Source organism: Elephas maximus, chromosome 14 (assembly GCF_024166365.1).
Source record: "Elephas maximus indicus isolate mEleMax1 chromosome 14, mEleMax1 primary haplotype, whole genome shotgun sequence".
NCBI classification, from domain to species: Eukaryota; Metazoa; Chordata; class Mammalia; order Proboscidea; family Elephantidae; genus Elephas; species Elephas maximus.
In genome coordinates this window covers 40377355-40391180 of record NC_064832.1, presented here as the reverse complement: position 1 = coordinate 40391180, position 13826 = coordinate 40377355, and the positions used below count along the sequence as shown (strand labels likewise).

The window sequence follows — 13826 nt, the reverse complement described above, 5'->3', positions numbered from 1 at the left end:
GACTTACCGTTTTACTGTGGGGATTACTCCCTGGGACATTTCTCAATTTCTTTCACTGTTACATTGCATTTTCATTTTAAACAAAATACCAAATCTGGATTACGATGCCATTCAAAAAACTTCTAAAAATATTAACTCAACTAATATATCAAATTGCATGTTTTCCATTTTCCCTTAATAAAATATAGTCAAGAAAATCAATGAAGAAGTAAATGAACAGTTAATAAGGCAAATTACCCAATGGTACACAGTCCAAAAGAATGTGTTGTTAAATCAGAACTGGAATCAAGATACCTTTAGTAAATAAGCTAGTGAGGTTATTTTGAACCGTAAGTACTCTGGTGACTTTGTAACCCTACCCTTGGAATATATTACAGGTGAAAAGATTTTAATATAGTTCGAGTTATTGAAGATAATATTCTCCTACAGAAAATGGGAAGAATACTACCTCTATCATAAGATGATTTGTGAGAATTAAAGTGTATGTAGACATAGACTGAATTGTGTCCCCCAAAATATGTGTCAACTTGGTTAGGCCACGATTCCCAGTATTTGCGATTGTAATTTTATGTTAAAGTGCATTAGGGTGGGATTGTAACACCTTACTAAGGTCACATCCCTGATCTAATGTAAAGTGAGTTTCCATGGGGTGTGGCCTGCACCACCTTTTATCTTACAAGAGGAAAAGGAAGCAAGCAGAGAGCTGGGAACCTCATATCACCAAGAAAGCAATGCCAGGAGCAGAGAGTGCCCTTAGGACCTGAGGTTCCTGCACAGAGAAGCTCCTAGACCAAGGGAAGATTGATGACAGAGACCTTCCTCCAGAGCCAACAGAGAAAGCCTGCCCCAGGAGCTGATGCCCTGAATTTGGACTTGTAGCCTACTAGACTGAGAGAATAAATTTCTTTGTTAAAGCCATCCACTTGTGGTTATTTCTGTTATAGCAGCACTAGATGACTAAGAAAACAATGTAAACTATAAACAGGCTGTACAAAAATCAGGTTATTTTTACACTGCGTTCAAGACTAAAGCGGGTAATGTTTTCTTAGCACAGAGGTTAACACCCGAAGCAGCATCAGAGGGCAGCATTTCAATATATGCCTCTATCAGACCCCTTGTTTCCTAATAGCTCTCTTTCTTCAGTATCCTAGTTTTCATCTATTACATACCTGCTACAAATATCATGATGTAGATAAATATTGTGCGAACTGAAAAGTTGGTGATTCCAACCCACTACCGCTCCATGGGAGAAAGATGTGGTAGCCTGCACCTGTCAATTCTACTCTGTTCTATAGGGTCACTTTAAGTCAGAATCAACTCAACAGCAATGGGTAATCTGACTCAGGAGTCCAGAAGTTTAACCACTACCACAGACCACAAGTACGGGACCCTACAGATAAGCTACAGTCATAATGAAAGTTTCATCTTTAAAGCTTTAAAGCTTAGGCTTAAAAGTATAGTTAACTTCTTAATGAATATGTACTGTATTAGAACTACAGTTGAAAAAGGTTGTTTCACTTTAATTCTCTTTGGAGTTAATTTACCAAAGTCTGATCCCTGTTTAGGTCTTTCTTGACAATTAGCCTTCTTTAAGTCTTTGCCCCAATTTTTCTTTTAACCAAGTCAAATTACAACTTGGCCATGCATCTCAAAATGTAACATACTTACAGAGAACGATCTAAGTTTTTTTTCAACTAAAGAGTCCACTTTAAAAGCTTGATATATCCAGTGGGTTATGTGTGTGTGACTAGGTGCGAACAGGTTCAGTTTAGGTAAAGAAACAGCAAGATTTGGTGGCATGTAGTAAACTCTACCACCACCCGTCTGTCAGTTTGTCATATTATGGTGGCTTGTATATTGCTACAACGCTGGAAACTATGCCACTAGTACTTCAAAAACCAGCAGAGTCACCCATGGGGACAGGTTTCAGTGGTGCTTCCAGACTAAGAGAGAGTAGGAAGAAAACCAACCAAAACCAAAACCACTGCCGTTGAGTCGATTCCGACTCAATGTGATCCTAAAGGACAGAGTAGAGCTGTCCCATACGGCTTCCAAGGCTGTAATCTTTACAGAAGCATACTGTGGAGCAGCTGGTGGGTTCAAACTGCTGACCTTCCAGTTAGCAGCCAAGTGCTTAAGCACTGAACCACCAGGGCTCCTTTGGGAAGAAAGGCCCTGATCTTCCAAAATTAGCCAATGAAAACTCTATGGGTCACAGAATATTGTCTGAGATTTTGATTCTCTTACTTTGAACACTAGGAGGAACCAATTGCTGGAGAAGGATATTGTATTTGGTAAAGTAGAGGGCCAACGAAGGTAAGGGAAACCCTCAATAAGATGGGCTGACCCAACGGTCGCAACAATGGACTCAAACGTATCAATGATCATGAAAATGGTGCAGGACTGAGCAGCGTTTTGTTCTGTTATATACATGGGATTCCAATGAGTTGGCGCCAACTCAACAGCAACTAAGAAGTAAGCTTTAAAAAAAAAAAAATTACTTACAAACTAGATAATAAACATCACAGCAGTCACTACCAGATTGGTAAATGTTTTAAACATCCAGATTCTGCATATCTCAAATAATTTAAATTTAAATAAAATTACAATTTCTGATTCTAAAAGACTTTGAAAAGAATCTCTTATGATATGTATAAAGCATAGAATAAAATGAGGCAAGGCATCCCTGAATATAGGCATGTTGGCTACAAAAGCCTTTCCCAGAACAGAAAAGTCACAATAGCTGATCAGAGGCAATGACAGATTATTAAAGCCGGAAAAAAAAAAAACAGACCACCACCAAGTCAAGCTATGCAAAACCGAACTTATAATGTTATATTAAAGAGAGTGCTCCCACAGAGAATGAATCTGCCAGGTTTTTTAAATCCTGAATGAAGTTAATTGGCTTATTTTAGAATCAAAGTCAGCCATTCCCAAAAATCAAAGGCAATAATAAGGAAACATTTTTTTTTAAGCTGGATAAATTTACATAACTGGCATCCAAGTAATAAAAATCACCTTCATTGCCTCATTTATCCAAAATAACTGGGTAATATAGAGTACATAGTATAAGACACACACACAGAAACCAAGCCAGTTGCCGTCAAGTCAATTCCTACTCATAGCAACCCTTAAGCAGTGCAGACCGCCCCATAGGGTTCCCTAGGCTGTCATCTTTACGGAAACAGACTGTCACATCCTTCTCTGGCAGAGCCTCTGGTGGTTTTGAATAGCCGACCTTTTCTTGATTTAACTCAGGTCATTAACATGATGACTACAGCGGCAATAACAACTGCTACATTTATTGACTGCTTACTTCCTATGTGCCAGGGGTCTCACTTAATGCTCGTAAGTTTGAAAGGTAATTCCCTTAATTTTTGGTGGAAGAAATTGAAGGTCAGTGAAAACTTGTCCAAAGTCACACGGCTAGGAAGTGGTGGAGCCTGGTTCCAAAGCTGGCGTTCTTTATTCCACATCAGATAAACTCTTGACTGACAAGAAATATCAGTTTTCATGATTCAATATTATGTCTAAGTTGTAGGCAATCTGACTGAATATACACCAATCAATTACTTTTTAAAAAATCAACTTCCCAAGGACAACACCCAATATGGAGGAAGTCAGCACCACTGTGCTAAATCAAAAGCTATATAGTTTCCTCAATACAACCAAACACTTCGAGGGACAGTGTAGCAGGGGCAGGGGGTCTGGGGACCATGGTTTCAGGGTACGTCTAGGTTAACTGGCATAACAAAGTTTATTAAGAAAATGTTCTACATCCCACTTTGGTGAGTGGTGTCTGGGGTCTTAAAAGCTAGTAAGCGGCCATCTAAGATGCATCAGTTGACCCCAACTCACCTGGAGCAAAGGACAAGAACACCAAAGACACAAGGAAAATATTAACTCAAGAGACAAAAGGGGTCGCATAAACCAGGCTCCATCAGCCTGAGGCCAGAAGAACTAAATGGTGCCCAGCTACCACCAACTGCCCTGACAGGGAACACAACAGAGACTCCCTGACAGAGCAGGAGAAAAGTGGGGTGCAGAACTCAAATCTAGTAAAAAGATCAGACTTACTGGTCGACTAAGACTGGAAGAACCCCAGAAGACGTGGTCCCCCAACTCTCCATTAACCCAGAACTAAAACCATTCACAAAGCCAACTCTTCAGACAAAGACTAGACTGGTCTGTAAGACAAAAAATGATACTCATGAAGAATGTGCTTCTTAGCTCAAGTAGATACATGAGACTAAATGGGCAGCTCCTGTTCAGAGGCGAGATGGATGGGAAGGCACAAAGGGATAGAAGCTGGTTGAATGGACACAGAAAATCCAGAGTAGGAAGAAGAAATGTACAGTCACATTATACAGATAGCAACTAGGGTCACATAACCATGTGTGTATAAATTTTTGTAGGAGAAACTAACTTGAGCTGTAAACTTTCGCCTAAAGCACAATTTAAAAAAAGAAATCACCTTCCCTGATAAGTCTTTAAAAACCAAATTATTTCCAAATGTGCCTATGTGTTAGGGCAGGGGAGAGGGGAGGGGGGAGGGGTGAGATTCCAGTTACTTGAGCTTCCCACTAAGCTGATTTTCTACAGATAAATGGAAGTGTGATCTAAATGATTTTTTTTCTTGCCTATGCCAGGAGATAAAAAGTGGAACGGGAAAAACGTAGAAGTTATACAAAACCATAAAATTATAGTAAATCTTTAAACTGTTACCTAAAATATCACCTATTAGAAGAGAAACTGAATAAAGCTCTTTTCCCCCAATTGCTACAGCCATGTGAAACAGTGATGAATGAAATCCACACACCAAACATCACCTGTGTTATTGTTACTCTCATTACTTAGTTTCGTAAAAATAAATAATAGTCACTACAGTTATTATGCACTATGCTTGGCAAAAGTTGCCCCCTTTAACCCTCTCAATCATCCCTGTACTATCTCTCATCTCTGTTTTACCCACAATCTCTTTGAGCCTGTTATCGAAACACCACTGTTAAGTCATAGAGACGAGATTCATATCCAGGTCTTTCCACTTTAAAGCTCAGGTCAGGCTAACTTCTGGTGTTCATCCTGCATTGTCCCCTGCAGTTAAGTCCACAGCTTTGAAAAGGTACAGAGCTTTCCAGAGTTCCCCACTTCCATTCCAACAGGGCCACCAGGGAACCCACATCCAGAGAGAAAGCAAACTTCCTTCCACTCCCCTAACTTCGAACTCCATACCAACCTGCTAACTTTCCTGGTCCTGTCTATATAACCTGGAGCTGTTTGTATATTATATACAGAGGGTCCAGTGTCCATGCTCAGCTTGGAAGCATCACTTTAACTTCCTGCCCTCCAACTGCTGGTGCTGAACAAGTTACATGTTAACCACTAGCCATCCACTCAGTTCCAAGTCATGGCAACCCCATGTGTGTTAGAACTGTGCTCCATAGGGTTTTCAATGGCTGGTTTTTCAGAAGTAGATCACCAGGCTTTCCTTCTGAAGTGCCTCTGTGGGTGGACTCAAACCTCCAGCCTTTCAGTTAGCAGCCAAGCGTGTTAACCATTTACACCACCCAAGGACTATATAAAGCACCATCAATTCATTTTTCCACCTTATTTTATGAGGTACACTTAATCTCTGAGCAAACAGAATCTTACTATTCCAGCTGAAAAATGGCAGGTCTTGGACCTGTGGTGATATGACCACATTGTCCATACACTAAGCGAGAACAGATCTAGGTCCCAGGAAAATGTATACAACACTGTAGTCAACAGAGTTGTGGGGCAAGGTATCACCTCTCAACATTCAAAGATCATCTGATGTGACATGGGCCAATACTGAACATATGTATCTCAGGTCATTTTACCAACAGGATTAAGGGAAGGAAGAAAAATTTGTTAAGAGGGCTCAATCAATAAATCTTTAATGAATGATGTTAAATGCTCTGGCAGCTTAAGATGGGAAAAAAAAAAAAAGGCAATCCCTTTCTTCAAATAATTTAGCATTTATTTGGGGGAAATTAGTAATATATAAATTATATAATATAAAAATTAGTAATTCCTGAAGGGAGACTTCAGGATGAGTTCCTGGAATAAGAAGGTTTTGTTCTAAGATCCCGAAAGATGATTACAACTTAAACAAGCAATGAGTATGAATGTGGGAGATCACTGTTGAGCAAACACTGGGAAAGCAGGACAGCATTTGGGAAAATTATAAAACAGGCTGGCAAGAGTCAGCAGTATAGGAAATAAAAGGGCCTGAGACAGTCAGTCATACAGTGAGAAAGCCCCTAACTATAAGTTAAGGTGCTGGGGTTGATTATGCAGACCAGAGAAATCCATTCAAAGTGCTGGTACACTCCTCTGCTCTGGAACGCCTCTGTGTGTTCATCTGTCAGATAAACTACATCTTCCTTCAAGATCCTCAAGTGTTACAGCTGTCCCAAAGTTGCAATGCATTCAACCGCTCCGGTCTCTTATCCACAGCACTTTATGCTTACCTCTGAGCAGTTCCCAAACACTGCATGAGAATCGTTGGGTAGCTTATTAAAACGACAGCACGAGACTGTTAACTCTTTAACCTCTAGGAACAAACAGAGCAAGGCAATTTACTCCCTAAGAAGGAAAGTCCCAAGGCTATCTTCTTAAATTGTGACGGGATTCTATAAAAATATGTATTCTACTTGTCCACTTTTCCAAGCATGTAACCAAGCTTCTCCCTAGTGACCTAAGTCTATTAAGCATAAATAACTATGATTTGTCAGAAGTTCTACTTTTAAAGTCAGCAACTAAAAAACTACATAGGGTAATGATATATAAAAACTATAAAAAGCATTAAACTACCAGCCGTTTTTCATTAAATTAACTTCCAGAATGTTTGACAGATAGTCAAGTTTTCTCCTCTTTTAGAAACTTATATCCACAGCCGTCGGCTTTCTTCGTCTCATACATTCACCGGGCAAACATGCCTGCTAAACTGGGTCAAATCAAGGCATCTTCAGATAAAAGTACACTGCCATTCAATAGTGATGATGTTGCTCTGCCAGAGAAGTGCCTTGTTCCCAGCTACGAATACTCCCAACTTAAACTTTTACATAGCTTGTCAGTGCCAACAACACTGGTATTTAGAAGCCTTTCAACACTCTTCCCTCCCTGTTCAAAGGAGCTTCAAGCAATTTTCAAAAGAATATGAGCTGATACAAGGCAAAATGATTAGGGTGCTGGCAACCAGATATTAATAGTGTCAGTTTCTTTAGACTACTAAATTTATAACCACAGACCATAACTAAAAAGAGAAAATATATTCTAATCTTGTGCCTTCAAACAGTAATTTTACATAGTAGAATTTTTTAGACAATCAAATCAATATAGGATCTTAAAACAGAATAAATTACTTTAAAAGACAAATACTTTTTAACTTGGAAAAGTGAAAATCCCAACAGAGTTTTTATATAACTTAACATGCTGATTCTGAAATTCATTCAAAGCCTTACACCAATTTTGGGAAAAGATCATCCTATCAGATACCAAATCTATAAAGCAATACCAAATACTGGCACAATATAAAAGCAAGTCAATGGAATAGAATATTCTATCACATTCAATACCGAAGTCTGCCTATATGGTAATTTAGTATATAACAAAGGTGGCAATTTTAGTGGGGAAGTAATGGAACACTTAATAAATGATGAAGGGCCAACTGTCCCATTTGTTGGGTGTAGTCATATCCCTATACTTCATATCATACAAAACTAAATTCCAGATGGAATGAGGAGCTCAACATATAAAACATACTACAAGAGAATATTTAATAGTCTAAGAAGTGAGGACACAAAACCCAGAAGCCAAAAAAAAAAAAAAATTTAAAAACTGATAAATTTATAGGATAAATACTTTAAATTTCTAGAGGCCACAAGATTATCATATTGTTAAAAAGCAGTACCAGATTGGGAGGAAATATGTTAATCGTGTGTCATAAAAAGAGAGTTAACCATTAACTGTACAATGGATTAGCTAGAAGACCACAATACTGACTTACTATCTATAAAGAGGTCCTGCTGGGCAAAAGGATATTAACAAGTAATTCAATGACAGTTCAAATGAGTAGTAAGTAAGATTAACGAGCAGCAAACAAGTCAATTTCATTAACAGCCAAGATGTTCAATTTCTTGAGCATTCTTCAGTTAAGAAGATGCTTAACTTCACTAATAGCCAAGGAAATGCAAATTAAAAACTGGCCTCCAAAAGGGGGAGAAGGATTTGTGTTAATGATGGTCTAGTGAGGGAAATACCAGGCATTTATTGACAAAAACTGGTAGTGGTGACAAAAACTGGCAGAGCCTTTTTTAAGAATGATTTGGTAGTATGTTTACGCTTTTGATAAACCCAGTAAGTCTACCTTCAGGCATCCTGTAGAAATAATCACAAATGTGCAAAGATACGCTACACAATACACACAGATGCACTAACGAAATGAGAGTTCTTAGTAAATATTAGCTATGTGTCATGCACGGTTCTGAGGGCTTTACATATATCAACTCATTTAATCCTCACAATAACCCTGATATTATCTGGTATTTCTGATATTATCATTCCTGTTTTGCAGAAGAGGAAACCAAGGCACAGAGAGGTTAAGTAGTTTGCCCAAGGTCACATAGGTAGTAAGTACTGCAGCCAGGGTTCAAACCCAGGCATTCTCACTTCAGTACCAGAGCTCTTAACCACTGTGTATTTACTGACTCCCAAACAAGGAAGTCACTGCAGCAATGCATATAGCAGCAAAATACTGGGAACAGCCAGTTACTGATGGTCACACGAAGATGACAGATCGGTAAAATAAATAATGGTCCATCCGTCATATAGAAAAGTCAATGAAAAAGTAAATGAGGAAGAACTAATACACACACACAGATATTTGTGATGGATTAAGTGACTATAAGCAAATCACAATAAAGGCTTAGTATAATTTCATTTGTATCTTATAAATAAACTCTGCATTTAGGTTTGTATATATGTATATTGGAAACCCTGGTGGCGTGGTGGTTAAGTGCAATGGCTGCTAACCAAAGGGCTGGCAGTTCAAATCTGCCAGGCGCTCCTTGGAAACTCTATGGGGCAGTTCTATTCTGTCCTATAGGGTCACTATGAGTCAGAATCGACTCAACGGCACTGGGTTCAGTTTGGTTTGTATATGTATATTGTTCATTTGTTTATACTTTTGTCTAAAAAATTATACATCAAATTGTAAATTCTGGTTTCCTCTGGGGAAGAAAATATGATTAGGGATTCAGAGAGATTTTCAGTATTTTTAAAATATATTTTTGTATTAGGTGACTTCTTTTATAATTGGCCTATGTATTATTTACGTAATTAAGAACAAATTAAACCACCATGAGAATGGTGTTCTATTAAAAACCATCTGTATGAGACCAAAAGGTCAACATTTACTCTAAAGCAAAGATGAGAAGATAAGGGGGCAGAGAAACTGGAATACTGGAAATGGAAGAAGAATACAATTAAAATGTTGGCACATTATAAAAAATGTAACTAATGTCACTGAACAATTTGTGCAGAAATTGTCAAATGGGAACCTAACTTGTTCTATAAACTGTCACCAAAAACACAATACAGTATTATTATTTAAAACAAACATAACAAAATTCAGCCAACCAAAAAAAAAAAAAAGCAGAAGGTAAAGCCACAGGTTAGACAAGATGCTAACAAGATTGACATCCCTGGGTCTATCCCGCTATGAATCAGTGGTTTACTATACTCATGGTCATAGATGAAAAAAGTCTAAACCAGGCTAACTGCCCCCAAACATTCAATACAGTGAAGTTCTCCTGGATCACTGCTAGAGTATTCAACATCGTTAGCAGGAGTCCAACTGCTTGGGTTCAAATTTCAGCTCCATTACTGACTAGCAATATGACTTCAGGCAAGTCACTTAACCACTATCTCAATTTCCTCATTGTAAAATAGGGAAAACAGTACTTACTTGATATGGTTAATATTTGTAAAGTCCTTACAACAATGCCTACACAAAACTAATAAAAATTTTTTTTGCCAGATAAAAGTACCCAAACCAAACCCACTGCCGTCGAGTCGATTCCAACTCATAGCTACCCTATATAGGACAGAGTAGAACTGCCCTGTAGAGTTTCCAAGGAGCGCCTGGCGGATTCAAACTGCCAACCTCTTGGTTAACAGCTGTAGCACTTAACCACTATGCCACCAGGGTTTCCAGATAAAAGTAAGTAACTAAGAAAACACACACACCCATTTTGATGACCAACTCAGAGCACCATCTCTCTATGCAGACATAATTAACCACTCTGAGCAAGACAGATTAAGTGCATTCGACATAGTAAAGATAAGCATTGTTCTGTGAAGACTTTTTTTTCTTAAGGCAATGTAGACACATGTATATATACTGAGCCATAACATAAGATGTATTTCTTAGAGACCAAAGAGTGCAAAGCCACTACACTGGAGCGTACTGGTGAGTGACTTATAGCTCTGTTCTTTGCTGCCACATCCTGGTATCAAGCCTCATCACGTCAAGCCTGGGATCTACACAGGATCTTTCATCTAAGAGGGCTGCACAGTAAACACGCTGTTTTCAAACCTTAACATATAGATAAACATCCGGCTCTAGAAGAAATTCAAAACACTTCCTCCCCCTAAAATATCTTTTCTATCCTTTCTAGATTAAACCCAGATAATTATTAATGTAGTTTTAACTGGGACCAACCAGTCCTCTCCCTCAAATCTTTCTCCTCCCTGGCCAGAGGTCATCTTGGTTTTAAGGTATCTTCATTCAAATTCTTGGCTTTTGTAGGTTTATTTATATACTTTTTATTCTGTCAATTCAATGTTAGCATAATACAAACAGCCAAGAAATTATAATGCCCTAGCAAAAGTAGAAATCAATTTTTATTATTTGTAGTAACTAAGTTTTTAGAATAGAAGCATGATATATCATGGTTGGCCTATTCCAATTAGGTATTTGACATGAGGCTTATTTCAGTATATAGATCATTCTTACTAAAACTACTTTAAAGCTACTGGTCTACAAAATATTTTTCCCAGTAAACTGAGTCCTTCAACACTTGCATAATATATCTTACACACCTCATACACCCTGTTTTTTAAATGAACTCGGAAAATACAAATCCCAAGAAACTCTAGCCAAAAAAAAAAAAAAGACTACAATTCATCTTAGATCCTTTACTCAATATCGCTTAGATTTTTTTTTTTTTTCCCCAAATTACATTCTGGAAAGAATAATTGTACATCTTGTATAAACTGGAAATCATTCAGTCTAATTCTCTCATCCTATAGATGACAAAATCAAGACCTAGAGAAACTGTGTAACCTCCTCAGAGTCACGCGCCGTGGACTGAAATGATGGATGATTATGGGATCGCCCACAATTATAAATGTTAATTTCACATATTAAAACTGTATAACACTGTAAAGTTGTAAGCAACTATTACAATAACCAGTTCTATGCTACAAAATGCCATTTACATGTCCTGTTAGTGTGCCTCTAGAACTTACATGTTTCAAAGTATTTTGAAATAATTACTTACGGCATTTGCTGTTTCATTTTACAGAAAAATAAGCTGAACCCCATTAAGTATTACTTCCTTGTTACCATATCAAAGCTAAAGATAAGATTCATAATTTATGACTTAACTGGTATGTAAAACATAAGAGTACATCACCTCCAAATTTTTAATTTAGAAATTAAGAAATTTACTTTTATATAAAAGTTTCTTTTATTATCTTTTCAAGTAAATAATCTTCTGATACAAATGGAGAAATCATACAAATAAATGTATTAAAATCCAGCATTCTCTGGGTTACTTACCTGTTGTTCATCCTCCATGACGTTACTAGCAAATTCAAATACTAGATCGTTCTGTTGGACAACAGCAGCCATAATAAAGCATTCCCCTTAGATCCACATAAGAAAAATTCCAAACAGGTTCAAGTATCAGGCAGCAGAGTCCAGTGATGAATTTCAGTAAAAAAAAAGCCCACAGCTAAGTCTGTCAAGTTACTGTACACCCAGGTTTTCTTTAGGGAAGGTGCTTCAAATTTTCTTGCTTCACTGATATTGTATTCAAACTGAGGCAGTTTTTTCTCTCTGGAACTTCTTGGCCTGAAAAACAAAAAGCTTAAGTTAGCTATGAAAAAGTAATTCTAACCATTTAGAATATAACATCCAATACAGAATTGCTGTTTTTAAATAAAATCAACATGAGTTGATTAGTACACAGGCCTTTTTAAGTTAGTCTTTGAAGATTTCATCCCTGCTAAGATTAAAGTACCTTTCGTTAGTGAAAATGAAGTCTTTCCTACCCCCCTCCAGTTACACTACAGTTAAAGTAATGAGTATTTAAAAAAAAAAAAAAAAACTCTAGCATTATGAGACATCTGTAATTGAAATAAAGGCTACATAAACAATGTCCTTCCTCTCACTAACCAGGAAACCACCTACATAGGCATGGCTGCTCCATGAGTAATTTCATAAAGTGTATTTTGGTCTTTAATAGAAACATTCAGACAACATTCCTGTTAGGTTTAATACATGAAAGGATTTAAAATCTGTTTAAAGGCCCAATACATTTAAGGTTTAATAAGTATTATTTCAGCAGCTTTTTAAAATAAGCGGAAAATAAAAGCAGAGACCACTCCTTCTGTTCTCTAAAAGGGCTTCTGGTAAGTAGAAGTCTTCTTTTTTAATGCACTGAAATGTGTCCTTATCTCTAGCACCGGTTTGCAAGCAACAGGAAGGAAGCAGCACTTGACCACGTCATGGCAAATTAGAACATGCAAAGAACTGCACTTTACAATAGCAGAAAAACAGAAACGCAACTTAAGAGTGAAAACAATTTCAGAGTGGAGGGAGACATACTTTCAAAATGTCTGCCAGAGATGTTTGTTAAAAAAAAAAACAGAGTTACTACTAACAAAAATAAAAAATAAAAAAACTGAACTTAAAGAGTTTATCACAATTTTATTAAAAATTGCATCATGCTGCCATGGTCATTAATGTGACATGAAAAGACAGATATAAAAATAATCACAATAAATAACACTTTGTTCTTGGAAATAGCATTTATAATTTTAACATAAATATTTCAAAAGACAGCTAATTCCAGGGAAATGATGGGCCATTAATTTCCTAATAATTTTAAAAGAGACAAGTTTAGGAATGCAGCTGACCTAGTGATCAGCTGCCCTCAAAACTTAAATCCAGCTAGTACGTGCTAAGGGGCCCTGGTGGGACAGGGGTTAAAGCACTCAGCTGGTAACCAAAAGGCCAGCAGTTTGGACCCACCAGATGCTTTGCAGGAGAAAGATGTGGCCGTCTGCTTCCGTAAAGCTTACAACCTTGAAAACCCTATGGGGCAGTTCTACCCTGTCCTATATGAGTTAGAATAGACTCCATGACACTGAGTTTGGTTTTGGGTTTGGAGTATGTGCTACCCAAATCATGTACTCAATTTCCTAATTTCAGTAAAGCCAATTCCCTAAATATATTCTGAGCTCTACGGGTCATCACGGCTGGCTGATCTCCTTAACTGGGAATCAAAATAAAACCAGAGATAAAAAATCAATTTAGCTAGTATTTCTACTCACTAGATTCTAATCCCACACTCTCCCAAACCCATCCACCCCATTCCCTTAACCGTGAGTTCAATGAAAACAAATCACAACTCCAACATTGGGAAATTATTTTTAACTCACTCAGGTAGTTTTTGAGCAGTGCATCAGATCCAGTGGGGAAAAAAATTCTCAGACCTAATTGATCACAGACA

At 37.5% G+C, this 13826-nt stretch overlaps 2 protein-coding genes across 3 annotated transcripts in view; both read right to left on the bottom strand.

Annotated features, from left to right (window-relative positions):
- The window catches only part of ELF1 (E74 like ETS transcription factor 1), a 63267-nt gene extending 51187 nt beyond the window's left edge, over positions 1-12080 (bottom strand). For both annotated transcript variants that reach the window (XM_049853146.1, XM_049853147.1), the window contains exon 1: positions 11870-12080. In XM_049853146.1, coding sequence (XP_049709103.1) covers positions 11870-11941 — 72 coding nt within the window. In that variant the 5' untranslated portion in view covers positions 11942-12080. The remainder of the gene's footprint in view (positions 1-11869) is intronic.
- LOC126058170 (kelch repeat and BTB domain-containing protein 6-like) overlaps positions 12081-13826 on the bottom strand; it is a 129665-nt gene continuing 127919 nt past the window's right edge. The window contains exon 3 of the mRNA XM_049853143.1: positions 12081-12163. Coding sequence (XP_049709100.1) covers positions 12081-12163 — 83 coding nt within the window. The remainder of the gene's footprint in view (positions 12164-13826) is intronic.